Source organism: Podarcis muralis, chromosome 1 (genome assembly GCF_964188315.1).
Source record: "Podarcis muralis chromosome 1, rPodMur119.hap1.1, whole genome shotgun sequence".
Classification (NCBI taxonomy): domain Eukaryota; kingdom Metazoa; phylum Chordata; class Lepidosauria; order Squamata; family Lacertidae; genus Podarcis; species Podarcis muralis.
The window spans coordinates 2,420,900-2,446,456 of record NC_135655.1 but is presented as its reverse complement, the minus strand read 5'-3'; the positions used below and the strand labels follow the sequence as shown (position 1 = coordinate 2,446,456).

Genomic DNA, 25,557 nt, shown 5'->3' with positions numbered 1-25,557 from the left:
GCTTTCCTCCCCTGCTCTTTGGAAGCGCCAAGCTTGCAGTCGATAACAAAAGCCGTGGAGATGGAAGGTGCTTTGCGAGCGGAATTTTAACTGAAATTCTCCTGGCTGGGCTGACAGGAGCCCCAGAGCATCTCCTTTCAAGGCAGAGGCCAGCTCTGTCGGGGATCACAACCTAAAAGGGACCACGGTTTCCATTTCCTGTGGGAGAAAATATACTCCACTCCACTAATATTGATACATTTCGCAATGCAGGGCAATGTTGCTCTTTGCTCAAATGTGTATAAAGGGCTTGTTCAGACATTTATTCAAAGGCCACTTATATCCCTCTCTTTGCTCAGAAGGGCTCCTGGAGCAGCTTAATTGTCAAGGAATGCAACATGGTCCTTGTCCTCTGTCTAACATGACATGGCACAAAAGGAAACAGGGATGGGGAGGGAAGAGGAAAACAAATGAGGGTCATTTGGTCCAACCCCCTGCAATGCAGCCTTTCTTTATTATGTATTTTGTGCTCTTATTTTGAATTGTTATGCTGTGATTCGCCCTGCGGTCTTTGGATGAAGGGCAGTATAAAAATTGAATAGATAAAAAAAAATGTGGCATGTACTCCGTAATGAAATGCAAGAGTCCCCATCTATATTGGCAGTCTGCCAGCTCTGGAAGATGCATCTGGTACGCAGGATGAGACCCTCCCTGCCTGCGGACTGTCTCGCCAGAGTGATGCATGCTCTAGTTATCTCCCGCTTGGACTACTGCCATGCGCTCTACATGGGGCTACCTTTGAAGGTGACCCAGAAACCGCAACTAATCCAGAATGCGGCAGCTAGACTGGTGACTGGGAGTGGCCGCAGGGACCATATAACACCGGCCCTGAGAGATCTTCATTGGCTCCCAGTATGTTTCCAAGCACAATTCAAAGTGTTGGTGTTGACCTTGAAAGCCCTAAACAGCCTCAAAGGCCCAGGATACCTGAAGGAGCGTCTCCACCCCCATCGTTCAGCCCAGACACTGGGGTCCAGTGCCGAGGGCCTTCTGGCGGTTCCCTCACTGCGAGAAGTGAGGTTACAGGGAGCCAGACAGAGGGCCTTCTTGCTGGTGGCACCCGCCCTGTGGAATGCCCTCCCATCAGATGTCAAATAGAAAAACAACTACCAGACTTTTAGGAAACATCTGAAGGCAGCCCTGTTTAGGGAAGCTTTTAATATTTAATGCTGTATTATTTTTAACACTCAATTGGGAGCCACCTAGAGTGGCTGGGGAAACTCAGCCAGATGGGCAGGGTATAAATAATAAATTATTATTATTATTATTATTATTATTATTATTATTATTATTATTATTCCCAAACAATGTTGGCTATGATTATTATTATGTTTACACCAGCACACCTTCCATCGTTCAACCTGAGCCTCCTGTTTCTAATTGCTGTGGTGTGTTTTTTAATGGGATTGCTTTACTGTGTATTTCATTTATGAATGTTTATAGTTTGAACTTCATCTGTTAGAAAAACTCATGGCACTGGCTACCGATTAGTTTCTGGGCCCGATTCAAAGCACTGGTTTTGACCTATAAAGCCTTAATTGGCTCAGGACTGCAATACCTCAAGGACCGCCTTTTCCCATATGAACCTCCTTGGACCCTGAGATCATCTTCTGAGGCCTCCTTCACATGCCTCCTCCTCAAGCGGTGCAGAGGGTGGCAACATGAGAACAGGGCCTTCTCTGCAGTGGCTCCCTGTCTGTGGAATGCTGTCTGTGGAATGGTTCACCTGGCACCTTCATTATACACCTTTAGGAGCCAGGCAAAAATGTTCCTTTTAAACCAGGCCTTTGGTTGATTTGATTGACATCCAACACCCTTTTAGAATGTGGTTCTTTGGGAGGGGAGGGGTATTATTGGGTTGTTGCTTTTATTTTATATGCTGTGATCTTTTTGTGTGAACCACCCTGAGACCTCTAGGTATAGGGCGGTATATAAATTATAATAATAATAATAATAATAATAATAATAATAATAATAATAATAATAATAGGCTATTGCTTAAGATGCATGATCTAGAGAGCGGTCCGCAAACTTTTTCAGCAGGGGGCCGGTCCACTGTCCCTCAGACCTTGTAGGGGGCCAGACTATATTTTGGAAAAAAAGTAATGAACGAATTCCCATGCCCCACAAATAACCCAGAGATGCATTTTAAATAAGAGGACACATTCTACTCATGTAAAAACACGCTGATTCCTGGACTGTCTGCAGGCCGGATTTAGAAAACGATTGGGCTGGATCCAGCCCCCAGGCCTTAGTTTGGCTGCCCATGAGATTCTGAAACAGGGGTCAGCAACCTTTTTCAGCCATAGGCCGGTCCACCATCCCTTAGACCGTGTGGGGGGCCGGACTATATTATGAAAAAAATAATGAATGAATTTCTATGCCCCACAAATAACCCAGAGATGCATTTTAAATAAAAGGACACATTCTACTCATGTAAAAACACACTGATTCCTGGACTGTCTGTGGGCCGGATTGGGCCAGATCCGGCCCCCGGGCCTTAGGTTACCTACCCATGATCTAGAAACATGATGTGCCCACACTGTTTGTTTTGGCATTGCCTCCTCTCGCCTGACCCTCGTTCCTCTCTTCCCTGCAGGCAAAGCCTATGCGCCGGAGTTCTACTACGACACCTACAACCCGCTGTGGCAGAATCGGGCCCGCGTCTACGCCTACAGCCTTGAGTGGACTCAGATGAACCCGGACGCTGTGGACCGCATCCTCACGTACCACCTGGGCATCCGGCAGGTGAGAGGCTGGGCGAGGTGCCTTTTCCCCAACTCCAATCTCATCTCCTGTTTCAACTCGCTTTTTGTGTCTATCAATTAGAAGTTGGGGGGGCATGCGCGATGTACAAAAGAGGGTTTTTGATGTGCAAAATGAATTTACAGCTCTCTGGGATGCAGAGCTGAACAGGAAGATGAAAGACGTGGTCCTGGTTGAGGCTGGAGGGCTGCAGGAATCTCAGCAAAAAAAGAAAGGAGAGATGTTTTGCAGCAGAGACGGACACCTGCGGTGTCATCACAAGCTTCACGTTGTGGTTTTTTTCCTGGTTGTTGAGGGTGTCCAGGGAAAGGCAGGATGGGCACAGAACTCTGTCTATGGAGCCCAACATATTTCAAAGGCAACTCTTTTGTCTACAAAGATGGAGAGTTGGTTGTGCCTGAATCTTGTGCTGCAGTTTCTGACCAAACGCCGTGCATGCATTTATTAGAGGAAAACGTCCATACAAATATCCATTTCAGTGAAAATAGCATACCCAAACGCATCATTTTAGGGATAAACGGGGTAGATTTGGAGAAACCACAGAAACAAAACGATATAGAAGGAGAAATCGGTGCTAAAATGCTAATGCACTTTCACAAGGACTTTAAAAAATAATCTGAAAGTGACGTAGAAAGCGGAATGGTCTTTAGGAATTTAATCACCCCACTTTGGCGAAAGTTGGCATCCCTCCCTCCTTGTCGCATCACTTGGGCAAAAATCAAAGGTTGCACAAGGTCCCTCGCAGGTGTGTGACATAGGTATGGCTGTTGAGTTGCACATTTATAATTCCAATATGAAATAGCACTTGCATAAGGAGGCTGGCTGCTTCTGCAAAGGAACTGGGTGCATTACTTCCAGATTATTTTCCTAAACTGGACTGCCAACTCACTGCTGGTCACTGGTGTGTAAGGCCACTCCCAGGACGTCTTGCAAAGCTTGAGAGGTGATTGAGAGCAGGTAAGGAAATGTCCTTCTTTGCACAGAACAGAGCTAGATTGTGGAACTCTCTCCCACAGGAGGCAGCGATGGCCAAAAACCTCAATGGCTTTAGAAGAGGATTCAGTAAATTAATGGGAGGGGGGGCTATCTCGAGGGCTACCAGCCACAAAGGGCTTCTGCTTTGCCTCCACAGGCAGGGGCAGCAATGGAAACCACAGATGAGAGCAAGCTCTGGTCCTTATGTTCTGCTTGCGGGCATCTTCTCGGTAACTGTGAGAGCAGGATGCTGGGCTAAATGGGCCATTGGGCCTGATCCAGCAGGATCTTCTTATATTCTTAAGGTAAAAGGTAAAGGGACCCCTGACCATTAGGTCCAGTCGTGACCGACTCTGGGGTTGTGGCGCTCATCTCGCTTTATTGGCTGAGGGAGCCGGCGTACAGCTTCCGGGTCATGTGGCCAGCATGACTAAGCCACTTCTGGCGAACCAGAGCAGCGCACGGAAACACCGTTTACCTTCCCGCCGGAGCGGTACCTATTTATCCACTTGCACTTTGATGTGCTTTCGAACTGCTAGGTTGGCAGGAGCAGGGACCGAGCAATGGGAGCGCACCCTGTCGCGGGGATTTGAACCGCTGACCTTCTGATCGGAAGTCCTAGGCTCTGTGGTTTAACCCACAGGCGCCACCTGTGTCCCCTATATTCTTAAGGTAGATCCACCTTCAATAATAATAATAATAATAATAATAATAATAATAATAATAATAATAAATTTTATTTATACCCTGCCTTCCCCGGCCAGAGCTGGGCTCAGGGCGGCTAACACCAATAAAATAAATTCACAGTAAAAACATAATAGGGGGAAAAGAGGGGGGGGGGAGAACCAATTTCAAATACAGGTTAAAATGCAATTTAAAATGCAGCCTCATTTTAAAATAGCTGATAAATCAAGACCATAAAGGGAGGGAAGCATAAGGGTCAGACTGAGTCCAAACCAAAGGCCAGGCAGAACAGCTCTGTCTTGCAGACCCTGCGGAAAGATGTCAAGTCCCGCAGGGCCCTAGTGACAGAGCATTCCACCGTGTAAGGGCCAGTGCTGAAAAGGTCCTGGACCTAGTTGAGACTAATCTAACCTCCTTGAGGCTCGGGACCACCAAAGTGTTGTTATTTGTGGACTTTAAGGTCCTCCACAGGGCATACCAGGGGAGGCGGTCCCATAGGCACATGGGTCCTAGGCTTCAACCTGGTGCCCTTTCAGATGTTGCAGCTAATATCAGCCTCAGCCAACACAGCTCTGATGGGAGCCGTAATCATAGAATCAGCAAATTTTAGAGTTGGGAGGGATCCCATAATCTAGTCCAACCCCCTACAATGCAAGAATCTCAACTTAAGCATCTGTTTCAGTGGTGCCCCGCAAGACGAATGCCTCGCAAGACGGAAAACCTGCTAGACGAAAGGGTTTTCCGTTTTTGAGTTGCTTCGCAAGACGATTTTCTCTATGGGCTTGCTTCGCAAGACGAAACGTCTTGCTAGTCTTGCGATTTTCCCCCCGCTCCCCCCCTTTTTTCTAAGCCGCTAAGCCGCTAATAGCCTTTTAGCAGCTAAGCCGCTAAGCGTTTAATAGCCGCTAAGACGCTAAACCGCTAATAGCGCTAATCCGCTTAGCTGCTAATAGGGTTGCTTCGCAAGACGAAAAAACCGCTAGACGAAGAGAATCACGGAATGGATTCTTTTCGTCTTGTGAGGCACCACTGTATTTGTTTATTTCATTTGTACACCACCCTTCATCCAAAGATTTCATAGTGGTTTGCAACATAAAATCATGATACAGAAACCACAAAATCCATACAGTGGAACCTCGGTTTTCGAGCGTCTTGGAAGCCGAACATTTCAGTTTTCAAACGCCGAAAATCCCGGAAGTAATTGCTTCCGTTTCTGAACACGTCTCGGAAATTGAGTTGTGTTTCTCCATTTTCTCCATTGAAATTGCAGGCAGCACTTTCTTTGCGCCTCGGTTGTCGAACATTTCGGAAGTCGAATGATCTTCCAGAACAGATTACGTATGACAACCAAGGTTCCACTGTAGTGAAAATAAGAACAACAACAAACCAAGAAGAAGAAGAAGAGTTTGGATTTGATATCCCGCTTTATCACTCCCCTTCAGGAGTCTCAAAGCGGCTCACATTCTCCTTTCCCTTCCTCCCCCACAACAAACACTCTGTGAGGTGAGTGGGGCTGAGAGACTTCAGAGAAGTGTGACTGGCCCAAGGTCACCCAGCAGCTGCATGTGGAGGGAAGCGAACCCGGTTCACCAGATTACGAGTCTACCGCTCTTAACCACCACACCACACCAAGAACTCCCCCTCCCATAACACAGTTAAAATGGCATCGGATGTCAATCAGCCAAAGGCCCAGGTTGAAGAGGAACATTTTCACCTGGTGCCTAAAGGTGTATAATGTAGGTGCCTCATGAACCTCCCTGGGGAGAGCATCTCAGAAATGGAGAGCCACTGCAGAGAAGGCCCCGTTCTCGTGTTGCCACCCTCCTGACCTCTCGTGGAGGAGGCACACAATGAAGGGTCTCAGATGATGAATGTAGGGTCTGGGTCAGTTCATATGGGGAGAGGCAGTCCTTGAGGTATTGCTGTCAGATGGCCCCCCAACCGCTGCTTAAAAACCTCTGTTACAGGAAAAATCCGAGGGCTCTCTTGGACAAAAACAAAGACACCAACCAGGATAACTTGGAGCAAAACAGCAGCCTGTAGGCTTGGCCTTTATTGAACTGATGCATCAGGGTGTTCCCCTCACTTGCAGGAGAGAGGAAAGACCCAGAAAAATAGTGTGCAAGGTCTTATAAAAACTTTTGAAATTCCCCTCCTCTAGGTCAAGCCCACCCCCAGAAACATCATGCATACATTACAGAAAGGAGGGGTTGAGGGAGGAGTTGGTGGTAACCTGAGTGTCTTGTCACCTGGCTGGTTCCTCCTTTCCCCCCTCCCCATGAGTCACTTCCAGGAGACAAAGGGGAGTTTGCAGTTTCCTGCCCCCTGAGGGAAGATCTGATCATTGTCCTTTGTTTCAGTCCGTGTTGAATCCACTCCCATATGCAAGTTCTTTGTGGCCTTGATTGTCTTCTGTCTGGGATCATCTGGGCAGGGCTCCTGCAGATGTGCTGAGACAGTGAAGGGATTTTGGCTGACCAGGGTCAAACCCCCCTCCCCTTTTGTTAGTTCTTGTCATATGGAGTAAAATAAAAATGGAACAGTGCAAATCCAATGTATGGTTGATTTTCTATGAATTTATAACAGAAATGTGACGTATGTAGTGTGTGAGTGTGTGTGTGTGAAGTTTGTACAAGCAGAATGATTGGGGTGGGGGGGTTCCTGCTACAGTTCCCCCCTTCGGAGATAAGATTGCAAAGGTGGCTACTTTGCAATCCTTTTCTCCGCACAATTTAAGGTGGTAAATATTAACCTGCTATTCTCCGTGTGTCCATGTGAACGTGAAAGGGACTTGGATGTCATGCTTCTTAAGGATATTTGCATAGAAATATAATGGTGTAACAGTGCACATAGTTAGACATAGGATATCACGTAAATTAATATTTTGTTGCTCAGTTACTTGTGGTATTCTAGCACCTTGGAAGAAATCTTTTCTCAATAGTGGTCTATGCTTTACATTTAGCAGGAAGGTCCACTAATGACTGAAAAGTGCAGTTTGCTTCCCCCCCGCCATTTTTGTGTGTTTCTCAGGTGTCAAGCTAGCTCTTCTGTGGTCTCACACTGACAAGTGCTACAGCAACACATCCTGTCTGTTGAATCCCCTCAGGGCTTTCAATTAACCATGTCGCCTGGCATTCACCATAGCTGGCACAGGTTTGGGCATCTCGTGAGGGAGATGCCTTTGCCTTGGCCTTTAGCTATGGGATTTTATTATAGGCTGTGGTCTTGCACTCATGGAAGTTGCTCACTTGCACTTAAAGGACCAAAAAGCTAATTGCAGCCTGGATACACTTGCCCAATTCAAACTGAGTCCAATTTGAATTTATCTTGCCCCATGGTTCTCAACTCTTCAAACCAATCTGTTAAAAGAAAACCATTCTTAAAAGGGCACTTTGTCCAAATAAGTCAATTTAACTCTATAAGGGATCATTCCTGCTAAACCAAAGCATTTGCACCTTCATGTACCTGGTGTTTTATGGATCCAGAAGCTTGTCCTTGGCAAAACGAGGTTTAACACATTTTAAAATGGATAGGGAAAGTTGGCAGAGTGCCAGGTGGAACAATGAAATGTGGTTATAAATTGAGCTAAACATTGGACTACACAATAGTGTGAGCTATTAGAAAGTATAAAATGCATGAGAATTCTCCATTGGTGTGTAAGCAATAAGACATTAAACATAAAAACAATTACACACAAAAATTGCCCCCCTTTGTGGAAATCACACTGTCAGACACATTTCAACATTCTTACATAATAACACATAATACAAAAAAAAACTAATTAAATATCAGTTGCATATCTTGACACAATTGTGATCTTTTACACATGTATCTTTTGAATCCTGGAGCACAGTCTTAAGGTTCAAAAGTGGGAAAATGTCCTTGCAATTCAAGTCCTCCCCCCTTTGTCAGCCCCACTCCCCATCAGTCTATATCATTTTAAAGAGATAGCTGTGGCCACTTTGAAAACTCTGGTGTTGCAGGTCTTGTGATGGCGAAGAACTGAGGGGTTGTTGCTGCTTTTCATCATTGCACATCTGTAGAAGTGATATCCTGTAAGGGGGCAGGGTTTTTTGGGGAGACTTAAAGACACAGTTAGACAAGGAAGGGGCAAAAGGCAAAAAGGATGTCCTCCAGTTTCCATGGGAAGCTGCAAATAATAACAATCTTAGCACATTAAGCATTTTATTCATTTCAATATTATTATCACATTTCCACATAATTACTGTTATTATCTGCTAAGTTTGTTTGCTTTCCTTCACTTAGTTTTTGTTGTTGTTGTTCTTTTCATATTATAAAATAAAAATTACTCCACATGTATAGAAAGAGAACTGTAAAAAATACAAAGGTTAAAAAATACAAAGAAAGCAAAAAATTAGATTACCAGTCAGATGAAAACAAACTTGACACAAAGACATCAGATTTAGAAAAGAATTATTATTAAATATATTATCAAAACCACGCAGATTACTACTAGACTGAAAAAAATGGGAAAACCATGGGGAAAAAACTTTAAATTCACCATGTGCTATCTGATAAAAGAACTTCATGAAACTGACTTTCAACATGTGATGAACATGTCCCCAAAGTAGAACACACAGATACAAAATGACCTATGAGGAACCAAAAATAAATAAATGCTAAGACACACAATTTGTTGTTTTTTTGTTTTTTTTAACCTGAAGTCACCTGAAGCAACTTGTTTTGGCATTCTAACAACCCAATGAAAAACTGATTAATAAATGAAAAACAGATTATTTGTAACCTAAAAAAGTGTCAGAGATAGAGGAAAATCAACTAATATAGCAGGGATTCAGACTTGTTTTGCTGAACAGAAAGAAAGTGACTGTTTGGCTTTAAGGGAAGAAAGACAAAAGAAATACAAATGCAATTACTTTTATAGAGTATTTAAATCACTGTTTGCATCCCCTCATTATCATTTGTGCTGTGGGAGAAAAGAAGGGACAAACACTTTGTTAATGGGGTTCACATATCCTGTTAAAAGGGGAAATTATTTCATGTGAGAAGTCTGTCAGGAAATGCTGTTCCTAAAATGCATAGGCATATACACACACAAAAAAAAAACTGTTATAAAAAAACTGTTATAAAATTTAAATCCCATTGGGGAGGCAAACTACTCAAGAGAGGAACTCACAGTGGGAGTGCTTTGATATTTACCTGTGAAAAGAAATCGGCATGTCAAGACCTGAAACCTGGCAACCTCTTGACCCTTGATGGTCCAGTACCCAACCCCTTTGTCTTAATTAGCCCCTGGAGCAAAAGACACATCAAGGATGATCTCCCCCAATGGTTCCAAGTTCTTTTCATAAGGAAATTTGGATAAGCTTCTCCCTGCAGGCAAGCTCTCAAAACCTCCTCTCTCCACCCTACAGTTCCCCCTCCTTCCTCTCTCTCTCTCTCTCTTTTTTGACTGATCTAGCCTCTGTGTATGTGCAGAGTTCATGTCTCAGCAAACCTTTTATACTATTGAAAATGTTGCATCCTTTGGCTAAATTACCATTTGAATAAGGGAAGGAAAGGGTAAGGAGTAGATTTTAAAAATAGGGTTAGATTTTAAAACAAAAAGGGGAAACTCAGCAATTCAAGTATTCACCAAAGCTAGCAATTGCAGCCCAAGCAAAGGACTGCTTCCTTTATGTACAGGAAAGGGCTAATATCCCTCTGGTATTCACCAAAGCTAGCAATTGCAGCCCAAGCAAAGGACTGCTTCCTTTATGTACAGGAAAGGGCTAATATCCCTCTGGCTATTCGTGGAACAATGCCACGCCCTTATATATGGGGGAAATGGCCAGAGAGTCAGAATTCATAGGATTTTATTAATATTATTATTATTATTTTAAATATTCTCAGTCATTTCAGCCTCACCATTTGCAGACAATTTTTTTTCCTGCCCTTTATTTACAGGATTGGTCAAGGCCCCCATATGTATTTGTATGTGCTTAAACTTTGAATTGACTCTGAAGTCTGATCCCCCCCCCTTAATGATACACTGTAATCAGCTTGATATTACCAGTTGTGCTTCAAAACATCACAGCTTCACCTCTCACCTTTTAAGACTAAAGAGCAAAACTAGGCTGAATTTCAACTCCATCAGCACGCCAGAATTTAAGAATTACCCTCCAATGCTTGCAGACACATGTTCCTTCCACACAGCCACAAATTGGGAGAGTTGAAAGAGACCCTGGGGTCATCTAGTCCAACTCTCCAAATATAGAGTTCACAGCAAGATTCCACAGCAGGATTTGTACTATCAAAGAGACATACACATTTAAGTACAGATTTACAAATGGGAAAGGAAACATCTATGCTCCTATCATGTACTAAGGAAGAGGAAAATAAAAGTACCCAACTTTACACAGAACCCCTTTTAGCAGATCTTGAGATAGTTTGAGTGAGTTTGCTTCCTTAGACTAAAGAATGCAAGTTCTTAGAGAAATTATCTTTAAAGGAAGATTGAAGTGAACATTTTTCCTAAGATAGGGAGAGGATCTCTTATAAAGCAAAGTTAATTCAATTGATATAACCACTCACAAATAATTAAAACAGCCATAGATTTGATTTAAAGGGAACACAAAAGTGAATAGGAAAGTGAGATGCAGGGTACCTTGGGAAAGATTGCTCCCCCCTCTTTGCAGTTTCCTTTAAAGGAAGCTTACTCGGGAGTAAATTTACCTGGCACAGAAGTAAGAAGGGAGGAAAAAACTGAAACAGATAGAATGAAACAAGGGGGGGCATTTTATGAGAAAAGAGGCCAGGAAGTCTTATAGAGACTGATATTTGGACTGGACTCATAGAATTTTGCTGGCCATGGAAGCCTCTACATTTAATAACAATTTTCTTAGAAAGAACACCATCCTTTCATAGGCATGTGCTTAATGAAATACATACACTGCATTTTAGCTTGAGAGAGCAGTTGGCTCAACTAGGCTTTTGCAGCAGAGACATTAGGTTTTTTTCACAGCACATTTCAAAATACTGAAACAAAAGACTGGAACACGGATGTAGACTCACAAACTCAAAAGTTACAACAAAACATAATTTACCACTAGACTTAAAATCACCCTCCTCTTTTAAACTAGTGGAAGGAGGGGAGGTAATCCTCCTTTCAGAACACAGGTAGCATGTATACAGGATTTTACCCCTTGGGAGGAAAACTCTTTTTTTTTTAGAGCTTTTCTCAAATAACAAACATTTGCACACTTCATATGTGAATACAAACCCTTGGAATATTCCTAAATCCTTGAGTACATCTCTTATTCATTTATTATTATTATTTTAATAACTAAGATCTCTAATGCGTGGGCTCTCAAGCTGGGCTGTTATTATATCTACTGCCTTCTGAGCACCATTAAGTTTTCATTTTATGTTCTAGCTTTAGGTCATAGTTTAACAACACAAATTTGATGTTTTCAGCTCTCCCTATGGGTTCACACCCTGATTTTGTTGAAGGATCCCTGAGGTGGCTGCTGTGCCCTGGGTTCCAGGTGGTGAGCCTAAGCCACCCACTAAAAGTTACAACGGTCTCATACTTTGTACTTGAAAGACCATTTTTGCCCCTTTATTTTATTTTTTCCCAATTGGAGATGACAAGCTGGAGGGGCATATTAGAATCCTCTCTGGGACAAAAAGGCTTCATGGAAGCTTTGTTGCCAGGAGGAGTCCAGCTAGGGTGTTTTAGTGAGCTCCCATTCTCTCATATGTTAAAGATAGAGGGGTAGAGACACACACAAGGGGAAGAGGGGTGATGGGAAGAAAGGGGAATGGGAAAAAAATATCCTTTTAGTATTTGGAATATACCTATCTTTAGACTACAATTTCGTTTCCAGAAAATCTTATAAATGAACTCAAACTTCAGCCACGGGACACCTTGGCCCGTCTGCCACGGGACACTTTGGCCCGTCTGCCACGGGACACCTTGGCCCGAGAAAGTTTCTGTCACGGGACACCTTGGCCCGTCTGCCACGGGACACCTTGGCCCGAGAAAGTTTCTGTCACGGGACACCTTGGCCCGTCTGCCACGGGACACCTTGGCCCGAGAAAAACTTCAGAATTTCATTACCTCAGCGCTGTTTTGCAAAGCTTGCCCTAATGTGGGGCCCCAATTTGTAAACCGCCCCTTCTACCCTCCACGACAGCCTCCTGCCTAGCCTTTGAGACTAAGTTTGGAGTCCCCTACTGAACGCCTGCGCAATGCAGTGCCAGATCGGGGTCCAAGAAAACAACCAAGGTTTGAAAGGAAGCAAATGACCTTGCGTTAAAATACTTTTGAAAAGATGCCACCGGACGACTCCAAGGGAAGACATCAGAGAAACAGTAAAAGAGCCACGCTTTCCCGGACTCAATTCCAAGACGGAAAACGGGGGAGAAAAGGGATAGAGAGATTAAGACGTACCCGGACGACTCCGAGGGGTAACGCCGGAAAACAGTAAAAGTACCACAATTTCCCCGGACACGTTCCGCGTAAGAAATTGAGGGGAGAGACAGAGAAAGGTTTTGACGTTCCTAGACGACTCCGAGGGGTAACGCCAGACAGTAAAGTTCCGCGATCTCCCTGGCCACTTTCCGAAAGGGGAGAATCGGGGTAGAAAAGGACAGAATTTAAACGTACCCGGCCGACTCCGAGGGGCTACGTAAGAAATGAAAGAAGGAAAGTCTGGCTGTCGTGGGGACACTGCTTCTCCAACCCCCCTCCCAATGTATTTACTTCAAACCATACTCACATTCGAAGATGTCCCCCGCGGATCCCGGGATCCTTTCCCCTTAGCCGGCTTGACCTCGCCTTTGCTCCCCCTGGTTGAGCTTTTGGTGACGATTGATTACCGCCCGCAAAGAGGAGGCAGGGAGAGGAAGAAGGATCCCTGGGCTAAGGTTGCCCAGTGGCGCCCGATCCCCTCTATCTCCCTCCTCACCTTTGCAGGAGAACCAAGTGTCCCATCTGGGTCGCCAACTGTTACAGGAAAAATCCGAGGGCTCTCTTGGACAAAAACAAAGACACCAACCAGGATAACTTGGAGCAAAACAGCAGCCTGTAGGCTTGGCCTTTATTGAACTGATGCATCAGGGTGTTCCCCTCACTTGCAGGAGAGAGGAAAGACCCAGAAAAATAGTGTGCAAGGTCTTATAAAAACTTTTGAAATTCCCCTCCTCTAGGTCAAGCCCACCCCCAGAAACATCATGCATACATTACAGAAAGGAGGGGTTGAGGGAGGAGTTGGTGGTAACCTGAGTGTCTTGTCACCTGGCTGGTTCCTCCTTTCCCCCCTCCCCATGAGTCACTTCCAGGAGACAAAGGGGAGTTTGCAGTTTCCTGCCCCCTGAGGGAAGATCTGATCATTGTCCTTTGTTTCAGTCCGTGTTGAATCCACTCCCATATGCAAGTTCTTTGTGGCCTTGATTGTCTTCTGTCTGGGATCATCTGGGCAGGGCTCCTGCAGATGTGCTGAGACAGTGAAGGGATTTTGGCTGACCAGGGTCAAACCCCCCTCCCCTTTTGTTAGTTCTTGTCATATGGAGTAAAATAAAAATGGAACAGTGCAAATCCAATGTATGGTTGATTTTCTATGAATTTATAACAGAAATGTGACGTATGTAGTGTGTGAGTGTGTGTGTGTGAAGTTTGTACAAGCAGAATGATTGGGGTGGGGGGGTTCCTGCTACACCTCCAGAGATGGAGAGTCCCCCACCTTCTGAGGAAGTCCATTACGCTGCTACACAACTTTTATTGTTCTTGGTCTCAGACAATAGGAGGGCACCAGATCAGCAAAGGCCATCCTAGACTTGGCAGGATAAACCAGCAGCGAAGTGAGAAAATTATAGGCAGCCTTTGGCCTCAGTCGAGGACAACGTCCTGATGAGCAGAGGACTAAGGACCAATTCTTTGGACATCATTGACTAGTTCCCGGCTTTCCCTGTGGATGAGATGATGCAAAGCGAAGGCTGGCTTTTGTATCTGCCTGCCAGCGTTGGTCTGGAACAATAATTGTGTCCTCCTTTATCTGAGGAGTTACATGAGCACTTTGATATTCCTTACGTCCTCACAAGTGACACCTGCGAGACGGGTTTGTCTTCAGAAAGGCAAGATGGCGGGACGTGTTCGGCGCCCCCCGGATCAGCTGCTCGAGACACAGGGCCCCCAGGCAAAGCTTACAAGGCATTATCAAAGAGCACTCGTGGAGATAAGCAGCTTTTGAAAGGGCTGACATGTCTGCGACGGGGAGTTGGCTCACCTCGGCTCTCGCGGCAAGAGCACGTTTCAGGCAGAGCAACGGGATCTGAGCTGCTTGCCGTTTGGTAGGGAAGCTCAAAGCATTCTGGAACAGCTCTCCTTGGGCCTCGCGCTATTTGCTTTCTTGCTAGGTGGGGAAGCAAGTTGGAGGCAGTTCTGCCAGCTCACACTTGTTGTTTAGTCGTTTAGTCATGTCCGCCTCTTCGTGACCCCCTGGACCAGAGCACGCCAGGCACTTCTGTCTTCCACTGCCTCCCGCAGTTTGGTCAGACTCATTCTGGTAGCTTCGAGAACACTGTCCCACCATCTCGTCCTCTGTCGTCCCCTTCTCCTTGTGCCCTCCATCTTTCCCAACATCAGGGTCTTTTCCGGGAGTCTTCTCTTCTCATGAGGTGGCCAAAGTCTTAGAGCCTCAGCTTCAGGATCTGTCCTTCCAGTGAGCACTCAGGGCTGATTTCCTTCAGAATGGAGAGGTTTGATCTTCTTGCAGTCCATGGGACTCTCAAGAGTCTCCTCCAGCACCATAATTCAAAAGCATCAATTCTTCGGCGATCAGCCTTCTTTATGGTCCAGCTTTCGCTTCCATACATCACTACTGGGAAAACCAGAGCTTGAAGTATACGGACCTTTGTTGGCAAGGTGATGTCTCTGCTTTTTAAGATGCTGCCTAGGTTTGTCATTGCTCAGCTCGCACTTAAGAGCATTCAAAGAATGCTGGTGGATCAGGCTTGTCGTCCAGCATCCTGTTCACACAGGGGCCAAATAACCCTAAGAATCCAGATAGAATGCATCAGGACCTAGAGGCTCCATAATAAAATTAGAGGACCCTGCTGCCTGTGGCCCTTCTAGTCCAGCATCCTGTTCTCACAGTGGCCAACCAGATGCCTGTGGGAAACCAGCAAGCAGGATTCGAACACAAAAGCAGCTCTCCCCTCCTGCAGTTTCCAGCAGTTGGTCTTCAGAAGCATTTGGCCGTGAAGTCAGAGCAAAGCCGTCCTGGATAGTAGCCATCAATAGCCCTCTCCTCCTCCATGAATTGGTCCAGTCCGCTTTTACAGCCATCCAAATCGGTGGTCGTCTCTGCCTCCTGTGGCAGGGAGTTCTGCAGTCTACCTCTGCACCGTGTGAAGAAGTGAATGGTCACAAATGGCCCCTACCAGAAGAGGCTCAAATCAATGTGGTGTAGTGGTTAAGAGAGGTGGACTCCTAATCTGATGAACCGGGTTCGCGTCTCCGCTCCTCCACATGCAGCTGCTGGGTGACCTTGGGCTAGTCACCCTTCTCTGAAGTCTCTCAGGCTCACTCACCTCACAGAGTGTTTGTTGTGGGGGAGGAAGGGAAAGGAGAATGTTAGCCGCTTTGAGACTCCTAAGGGTAGTGATAAAGCGGGATATCAAATCCAAACTCCTCTTCTTCTCCTTCATCTATGGACTGTCCCCTAAAGTTATGGTGACTGGGCCAGGAAGGGGGTGCAAAGAACATCCATTTGCATTCATTTGCATTCATTTGGTTAATTGGTTCGTTCATTCATTAAGTGCAAATCCATAAATGTGGACACTGCAAAACCTCAGCGATGGTGCCACTCCCTGGTTTAGGAAGTTGTGGTTGTTTAGCCTGGAGAAGAGAGGACTGTGGGGTGAGATGATTGTTGTCTTCAAAGATCCAAAGGGCTGTGACATGACATGGAAGATGGAGCAAGCTTTTCTTCTATTGCTCTGGAAGGGAGGAGATTCTGTGGGGTGTGAAACACAAGAGCAGTCAAGTACAACATTCCTAGAGTGAACATGTTTACACATGGGGAGGAGTGTTTGTCCAGCCAGCAGGTAAACTTCCTGTTTCCTTCTGGGCTGGGACACGTGACTAGAGGTGGGTGTGGCCTCACCTGTGCAGGTAATGACAAAAGCACAGGGCAGGGCAGCCATCTCTCTCTCTTTGACTACATGCATCGAAGAAGCAACATCTGCTTAGCCAAAGATGCTCTCGGACTATCTCCTTATGAGATAGTTTCCAGGTTTATGTTACTTTTCTACGATAAGTCTGCCTTCTGGGATCCAATTGTGAACAGAATGTGAGTAAACTCTTTTTATACTTTTATAGAAGACTGTGTCGTGTCTTATCTGTTATGAGGGAATAAGGGGAAAATACCAGAACAGTTGTTATAGAGGCTTTAGCGAGCCTGAGCAAACGCATCTGCTGTGAGTTTTAAAAGGTGAATGTTACTCTGCTAAATTGTGAACTTGTTTACACAAGTTGGAAAGACTATAATCACACAATGTATCCTCTCCTGCATCCCTGAACATTCCCACAGATTCCAGCTAAATATTAGGCAAGAACCGTTCAACAGTAGAGCGGTCTGCCTCAGAAAATGGTGGGCTTGCTACTGGAGGTTTCTGAGCAGAGCTTGGCTGCCCACCTGCCATGGATGCTTTCGCTGAGATTCCTGCATTGCAGAGGGTTGGACTAGAGAACCTTTGGGGATCCCTTCCAACTCTACAATTCTATCAGTGTATTGTTCTCACCCACCTTGGAACCTTATGGTGAAGGGTGAGTAGGGCATCTTTCAAATAAACAGCCGCAATCTTTTAAATGTCCTGAAGTGCCCATCAGGGAGCCTTCACTTGGAGCTGCTCTTGACTGTGTTATGTGACTCAACTGCAAATGGGGATTTTCACGTGTGTGTTTGTTTGAGGAAGAGAGAGAGAGACTCCGCTCTCTTCCTTCATTATGCCGTGATATCTCCTGGAGCCAGGGTGATAATTAGACGCCTTCTTCCCTGTTAACACCTGCTGCGGATTTGCTTAAGAGTTAGTCTGCCCAGCGATAACGTTCAAGAAATCTCTCAATGCAAACACATTTGCAGAAGTGAATATCCCTCTTTGACTCAGTTGTGGAACCTGATAAGGAGTGGGAATGAGTGTTAAATAATACAGTTTGATCTTTAGGCACACCAGTCTTCCTGGGGTGGCTTGAAGGCAGATCAAATTCTCACCCACATGTTAAAAAGAAGAAGAAGAAAATCAGCTCAAGGGACTTTCCTCATCTGCAACCGTAACACTTAAAAAAATCATGCAGGGTCCTGTGACCCCTTTTGCCCGTGGGAAAGGCAGCTGTGCTACGTGCCACTTCAATCCTATGCCTGCTGTTGTAGGACTTGACCCCGTTGAGTTCAATGCAATTTAAACTCTGAGTAGACTTACTTAGGGCTACTGTCTTACTCATCTTTACCTGGGATTGCAGATAAAAGAAAGCTTATGTTCTCACTGAAAGCCGTGAGAATTCCTTCTGAGAAGGCATGGTGAGGATTGTGCTGTTGATTCCAGGTGTGGTAAGAATCTTATACAATTCTTGCTATCCATATTTGTCCAAGGATAGCTCGTCCTACAGGCGAGTAGGACCCTGGCAGAGACACATGCCCAACTGGCATGTTTTCTCCCTCCTGGTCAATCATTTGGGAGCTTCAAAAGCTTTCTTCTGCCTGAACATCACAGCGACCGATGCCAACCGAGACCGGCACACTTAGGGATCCGCAGAGTTTGCGCATCATACGCATGACAGACCTCAGCAACTCAGCATTTTGGCTAATCTACTTTATTTACATATGAACACACACAGAGCACTGCAACATGGCTCCCTCTCTCTCTAGCATCAGACAGGAAAGAGAAAAAGAACAAAGGACAATAGTCCCACTTCGCGGAACACAGGGACACAAACATCCTGTCTCCATCACTTCCCACTCTGTGGAGTCAAAACATACACCGTCATGTGATAGATAAAATCCCATGACTGCAATCATGGAGCAGGAATTCTAACAGTCACATCCTTTACACAGCTGCGTGGATCTTTTCAGACACCAACTTTGGTCCAACTTGCAACTGGATCTGTACTAAGAACACCCTCCACCATTTCTGTTTCTCCTCTGTTGTTCAAAAGTGTGTTCCTTACCCTCTGCTTTTGCAAATTCAGTTTTCTGCTGTGCCATACACAAGCTGGTTAGGGATAGAGGTTGGAGCTGAAGGTCACCAGGGGAGGTTGACGAAGAAGGTGACGGGTTTGGAAACCAAGCCTGATGAGAATTGGCTGCAGGAGTTCAGTGTGTTTAGCCTGGAGAAGAGAAGAAGACTGACAGTGGAGATGATGGCCACCTTCCAATATCTGAAGGGCTACCAAGCGGAAGATGGAGGAAGCTTGTTTTCTGCTGCTCCAGGGGGCAGGACCCCAACCGATGGATTCAAATGACAGGAAAGGAGATTCTAACTAAAGATCAGGAAGAACCTTCTGACAGGAAGAGCTGTTCAACAGAGATTAGATGACCACTTGCCATGGATGTTTTAGCTAAGATCCCTGCATTGTAGAACTCTACAATTCTACGATTCCATGAATCCATTTTCTGTCTTTTGGAAACCTTTTCTGCACTGTCAAAAAGTCCATCACTTTCAATTTTTTTATGGCAATGTCCTAAAGTCAGGGAGGGGAACCATCCCTGTGGCCAAACCTTGGCATTATCAGGACCAGGCTCTGACTAGCTGAGCTATCTGGCTATCCAGGGATTGGAATATTTGGATGACTTTCAATGGCAGACAAATTGTATATATTTAGGCGACACTCGCTTTATGGAGCGGGCTAGGGTTCGTTTTTATCTATTTTCCATTCATTTCAAAAAATCTATATGCCACTTGATTGTAGGAAAAAACTCAAAGATAAAAAAAAAATTCAAATCATCACTAAAACTTTTACAACCATCTTTTAAAACATACACACAGTTAGGAAAGCAGTGTTTAATGTCTGGACAAGATACAAGGATTTATTAGAAAACAAAACCCCAAGGTGGTTGTCACCGATGGAAGCTAAGGCTCAGAAAAGACTCAATATGGAGGCCAAGTGGCCAAAATATTGGGAGATACTAGAAAAAGATGGAGACACATGGAGACTGCAGAGTTTTGAGAAACTAAAAGACAAAGTGCGAGATTGGTTACATTATCGTCAAATTAGAGAGGTTTTTAATATGGACAAAAAAACAGGTTCCCAGGTGGAAAAATCGAAATTAGAAACAGAATTGTTAGAACCTAAAACTAAAGTACTTTCAAGAATGTATAACTTGCTGTTAAAATGGAATACTCAGGATGAAACGGTCAGATCAGCTATGATAAAGTGGGCGCAAGACATTGGCTACAATATTATGTTTGCTGACTGGGAACGGTTATGGACCACTGGTGTGAAATTTACGGCATGTAATGCCTTAAAAGAAAATATTATGAAAATGATATACAGGTGGTACATGACCCCAGTCAAGCTTGCAAAGATATATCATTTGCCAGACAATAAGTGTTGGAAATGTAAAGAAACTGAGGGAACATTCTTTCACCTTTGGTGGACGTGCCCAAAGGTCAAGGCTTTCTGGGAAATGATCTATAATGAACTTCCCTTCCCTAAGAAACCAGAGGCCTTCCTTTTGGGCATTGTTGGCCAAATGGTGCCAAAGAAGGACAGAACCTTTTTTATGTATGCGACAACAGCAGCAAGAATACTCATCTCAAAACACTGGAAGACACAAGATTTGCCCACTCTGGAAGAATGGCAGATGCAAGTGATAGACTACATGGAATTGGCAGAAATGACCGGCAGAATCCGAGACCTGGGAGAAGAGACAGTGGAAAGAAGGGAAGAGACCTGGGAGAAGAGACAGTGGCATTAGTGATAAAGCTGAAAGGATTATGTAAAAGTATTGTACAAGATATAAGGGTGAAAAAAGTCAGAATAACATTATGTCAGAACTAAATGAAAGGATATGAAGGGAAAAACTGGTGACATAATAGTTGAAAGGTATAATATATAATAAGATTTAAAAGAGGGTAAGATATTGCTGAATATCATTTTGTAAGAAAGAACACAGAAAAGGGAGATGTGAGGAAGTCAGGAAAGAGGGTTATGAAGGTAACAAGCTGGAAACAGGACTTTTATGCTTTTCTTTTCTTTTTTATGTATTTCTATGTATTTTCTTTTGTACTCTTTATGTTTGTGAAATCTGTTTAATTGTTCAAAAACCTTAATAAATAGCTTTTAAAAAAATAAAAATAAAAAAATAAAAATAAAACATACACACAGTTAAAGCAACAATAGAGTAGACTAAAACTCAGTAAAACTCAAACTTCCTAAACATCTGGGTAGGCTTGTCTAAAAAAGAATGTGCTTCCGCAGGTGCTGAGAAGAATACAGTGGAAGTGCCTCTGTGATATCAATAGGCAGGGAGTTCCAAAGTGTCCACCACACTTTTCTGTCTGATGTTTAAGCCCTGCTAAAGATAATAATAATAATAATAATAATAATAATAATAATAATAATAATAATAATAATTTATACCCCACCCTCCCCAGCCAAGGCCGGGCTCAGGGCGGCTAACGAGCAATAATAAAAACAAGTTGAATGAATACAACTTAAAAACAAGAATAAAATACAACAATTAAAATATTGAAACATTAAAATATTAAAATGCAGCCTCATCACAGGAGGAGAAAGGAAAATGAAAAAAGAAAGAGGGGGAGGGAATCAAATGGGCTCCAAACCAAAAGCCAGGCGGAACAACTCTGTCTTACAGGCCCTGCGGAAAGAAATCAGATCCCGCAGGGCCCTGGTCCCATGAGACAGAGCGTTCCACCAGGCTGGGGCCAGTGTTGAAAAGGCCCTGCCTCTGGTTGAGGCTAATCTGACTTCCTTAGGGCCCGGGACCTCTAGGATGTTGCTGTTTAAGGTCCTCCATGGGGCAGACCGGGAGAGGTGGTCCCATAGGTACGAGGGTCCTAGGCCGTGATGAGGAATGATGAGGAATCTGTCAATTTAGGTCGCACTGGAACCAAGCTATTTGAGGAACTGCTTGAAGAACCCATATAGAATCCTAGAATCCTAGAACTGTAGAGCTGGATGAGGCCCTGAGGGTCATCTAGACCAACCCCCTTCAATGCTGGAAGATGCTCAGCCCCTGAAATCAGACTTACTTTCCGCTCCACCTTCTGACTGGCAGTTGCCAGAGTCAGGGTTTTCTTGGTGTTGGCTCCACATCTGTGGAATGTCCTTAACAGTAGCTGCCTTTAAGCAGCCCTCCAAAACTTTTTTGTTTTGCTTGCTGTTTGGTTGATTTTGTCATACATGCTGGCGGTGAGTTCCTGTTGTCTGGCTGGTTTTAATCGTCTTTAATTGCATATCAACCATTTTTTGTCATTTTAAGTTTTAAAATTGCCGTGAGCTGCCTCAGGAGGGTTTCTCACTCTGAAAAACGGAATAAAAACAAAGCGATAAATGGAGGATTTTTCATCTCACAGCTGCTGTGCTAAAGGAGCTCTCAACCTATGCAAAATAAAAATGGCTGAGACCTTTTTTTGTGTGTCAAAATTTCCACACACTTTTGTTGGAGAAAACATCATCTCATTTCCATCTTTGGCAAAGAGTTGATTTTGGAGAGCGGGTGTCGAGTGCTCCAACTGAGAGGTTTAGATTGCCTTGCCTTGATTTCTTAAATTAACCACCCTGTTGGAGAGCGGGTGCTTAATCCACAATCTGACACTTGGGTTTTATTCCAGACGCCATCCAGGGCCAAGTTAACCGGGAGAAGAGCTCTCTTCTAAAGCAGCGAAACCCACAGAGCTCTTTGGATCTTGTTTGCAAGAGGTTTATGGGTGGCCAACAGTAAAGTAATGGAGGTAATTATTACCTTCCATGGTAATTATTTTGGAAGAACTCCCAAGGACATAAAAGGGATTGTGCAGATCGTGACGTCCCTTAGGCTCTGCACCTGATATGCCAGAATGGGTTAAAGGTAAATTTACCCCTGACCGTCAGGTCCAGTCGCGGCCGACTCTGGGGTTGCGGCGCTCATCTCACTCTAAAGGTTGAGGGAAATGGCATTTGTCCACAGACAGCTTCTGGGTCGTGTGGTTCTGGCGAACCAGAGCAGTGCTCTGAAATGCTGTTTACCTTCCCGCTGGAGTGGTACCTATTTATCTACTTGCACTTTGACATGCTTTTTAACTGCTAGGTGGGCAGGAGCTGGGACCGAGCAACGGGAGCTCACCCCATCATTGCGGGGATTCGAACCGCCGACCTTCCGATCAGCAAGCCCAAGAGGCTCAGTGCTTCAGACCACAGCGCCACCCGAAATGCAGTGCCCCGTGGGGTCACAAAGAGTCGGACACGACTAAACAACAACAAATCCTATCTCCTCTCAATCTTCTGTTCTCCAGGCTAAACAAAATTCTGATCTTTTTCCAAGTCACTCTGTGCTCCCTCCATTTCAATCTGTGCTTAAACAAAGCTCTTCATTTCCCGCATTTTAAAAGCCTTTGCCGCTCCACGCCAGTCTGGGCCTTAGAGGCTTTCTGATAGGCATTACAAAGTGAGGCTGTCAAAAAGGCTGCCCCGTGGAGTTCTGAGGAGCTCGGGGTGTTTTGTGTTGTTAGAGCAGAGCAACGTGGGGTTTTTCAGAACTTAAATGAAGCTTTTCGCTAAACAAAAACAAAATATCCTTTATGCCTGTGCTTTAGGAAAAATAAGTAAAAATAAAAATCCAGAGCTCTTCATTTCTCCATGTGCAAAATCTTGGCTGGAATCATAGAATTGTAGGTTAGGAAGAGACCCAGAGGGTCATCTACACCAACCCGCTTTAATCTAGGGATGACCCCTGCAGTGCAGATCTCTTGAGGCCAGAGAAACATAGAATATGTATGATAAGAGCAGAGAGACAAACTGCATTCAGGTCCGGCTTATGGGCTTCCAACTAATCCAGAATGCGGCAGCTAGACTGGTGACTGGGAGCGGCCGCAGAGACCACATAACACCGGTCTTGAAAGACCAACATTGGCTCCCAGTACATTTCCGGGCACAATGCAAAGTGTTGGTGCTGACCTTTAAAGCCCTAAACGGCCTTGGTCCAGTATATCTGAAGGAGCGTCTCCACCCCCATCGTTCTGCCTGGACACTGAGGTCCAGCACCGAGGACCTTCTGGCGGTTCCCTCACTGCGAGAAGCCAAGTTACAGGGAACCAGGCAGAGGGCCTTCTCGGTAGTGGCGCCTGCCCTGTGGAATGCCCTCCCACCAGATGTCAAAGAGAACAACAACTACCAGGCTTTTAGAAGACATCTGAAGGCAGCCCTGTTCAAGGAAGTTTTCAATGTTTGATCTTTCACTGTTTTGTTGGGAGCTGACCAGAGTGGCTGGGGAAACCCAGTCATATGGGCGGCATATAACTCTTTTATGATGTTTTTAACATTCTGTTGAGAGCAGCCCAGAGTGGCTGGGGAAACCCAGCCAGATGGGTGGGGTGTAAATAATAAATTTATTATTATTATCATCATCATCACCACCACCACCACAATCATCATTCCCAATGGAGCATCCTGGGAACAGGATGTTGGACTAGCTAAAGGACATACAAATATCCTGCAGAATCATGCAAGCGGTCCATCCATTCCTGCATCCTGTTCTCACAACCATATGTCCCAAGGAGAAACCAGCAAGCGGGATGTGAGTACAAGAGTCCTGTAGTTTCCAGCCAATGCCCTTGAGAAGCGTTGATGGTTGCAGCCGCAGATGGCCCACTGGCCTGATCCAGCACCCATGCTCTTTTGCCCTCCTGTTTTCTAGAGAGTTTCGTCAGTGGTTCCGAGCAGACTCCAGAAATGGCAAGTGGAGGAGCCTATTCAAAGCCACGTCAATCACATCTTGATTGATGGGAGGACACAGGAGGCGATATCGGCAACTTCCAGGATCCTGAAAGGGCAGATAAGGGTGTCAGTCACTTGCCAGATGGAGCAGGAACAGTCCTTCCCTGCGCAGATGGATGGATGATTCACCACCCGCCTGCCTCCCTTTCTTTCCTTCATCCTTCTTCCAAGGCTTCTTGTTGAATAACAAGGAATAAATGGCGAGAGAGTAAACTGACGGGAGCAATGAAGTCTCACTCCATGGTGCAAGTTCGAAAGAGACTTCTCTGAGTTGCCTCCGCCCGTGTGGGAGATGGGCTGCGGCGCTCAGACACAGCTCAGGCAGTCTTGGAAGTGGCAAACCATCCCTGCCCTCCCGTGAATGCAGATGCTTATTTTATTTTATTTTTAATTTCCCAGCGAGACAAAAGTCTGTCTGGATCTGAGTGAGAAACGACCCAGATTCCACCGGAGATCAATCGCCCGGCTCTGTGGCAGAATTCCTTAAACAGCACCTCTTGTCATTCTGCCGCTGTTCCCTGACAGAGCGAGTGCTAAACACATGTCAAGAGGGTTTTGACGGGTAACAATCTTGTGAAAGTTGAAAACCTTTAAGTTTCCGGAGTGAGCTGTCCTCCCTCCTGCACCCACCACCCCTCCGGCTGCAACGGCGTCGATCACCAAGATCCCTTGGAGCTGAAAAAATTGAGTTGTCACTCAAGCTCCGCAGGAGGAGACGAAGCCAGTGAAAGGGAACAGGACCTGTCATTGTCTGCTCCCCCCCCCCCTCTCTCTTATGTATGGGTGACCATCACAAGCTGGCAAAAGGCCTCAATCAATGCTGTTTGAGGGAAAGCAAGCAATGTACAGATTCACCTTAAAGCTCTCTTTTTATTCAGCACCTGCATGTTGCTTTGGCATCTGTCTGTCTCAGGAGACAATGGAATGAGGGCCGCCTTACCCATAGGCGCTAGGGGTGCGGGGCACCTGGGTGCTGGGCTCTCAGGGGTGCCAGGCCGAGAGTCCAGGGCCGAGACTTAGAGTCCGGGGATTGAAAAGAGTCAGGCCAGCCGACAGCCGCTTTCCAGCTGCGGGCGCCGAGGCAGCTGGCCTTCTCTCACCCTCTGTGGGGATTGCTCCCCTCTCACAGTGGCATG

General features: G+C 45.3%; 2 protein-coding genes and 1 long non-coding RNA gene across 4 annotated transcripts in view; 2 read left to right on the top strand and 1 right to left on the bottom strand.

Moving 5' to 3' along the window:
• Positions 1 to 25,557, top strand: part of MIS18BP1 (MIS18 binding protein 1) — a 641,434-nt gene that overhangs the window by 210,317 nt on the left and 405,560 nt on the right. The gene's annotated exons all lie outside the window — the stretch shown is intronic.
• MDGA2 (MAM domain containing glycosylphosphatidylinositol anchor 2) overlaps positions 1 to 25,557 on the top strand; it is a 402,177-nt gene that overhangs the window by 340,443 nt on the left and 36,177 nt on the right. For both annotated transcript variants that reach the window (XM_077925178.1, XM_028717480.2), the window contains exon 10: positions 2,639 to 2,787. In XM_077925178.1, the coding sequence (XP_077781304.1) occupies positions 2,639 to 2,787 (149 nt within the window). The remainder of the gene's footprint in view (positions 1 to 2,638; positions 2,788 to 25,557) is intronic.
• On the bottom strand, positions 16,054 to 22,356 carry LOC144327277 (uncharacterized). The gene is made up of 3 exons (XR_013392278.1): positions 21,700 to 22,356; positions 18,653 to 18,811; positions 16,054 to 16,442 (listed from the first exon to the last, which is right to left on the bottom strand). It is a non-coding gene; the product is annotated as an uncharacterized LOC144327277 (long non-coding RNA).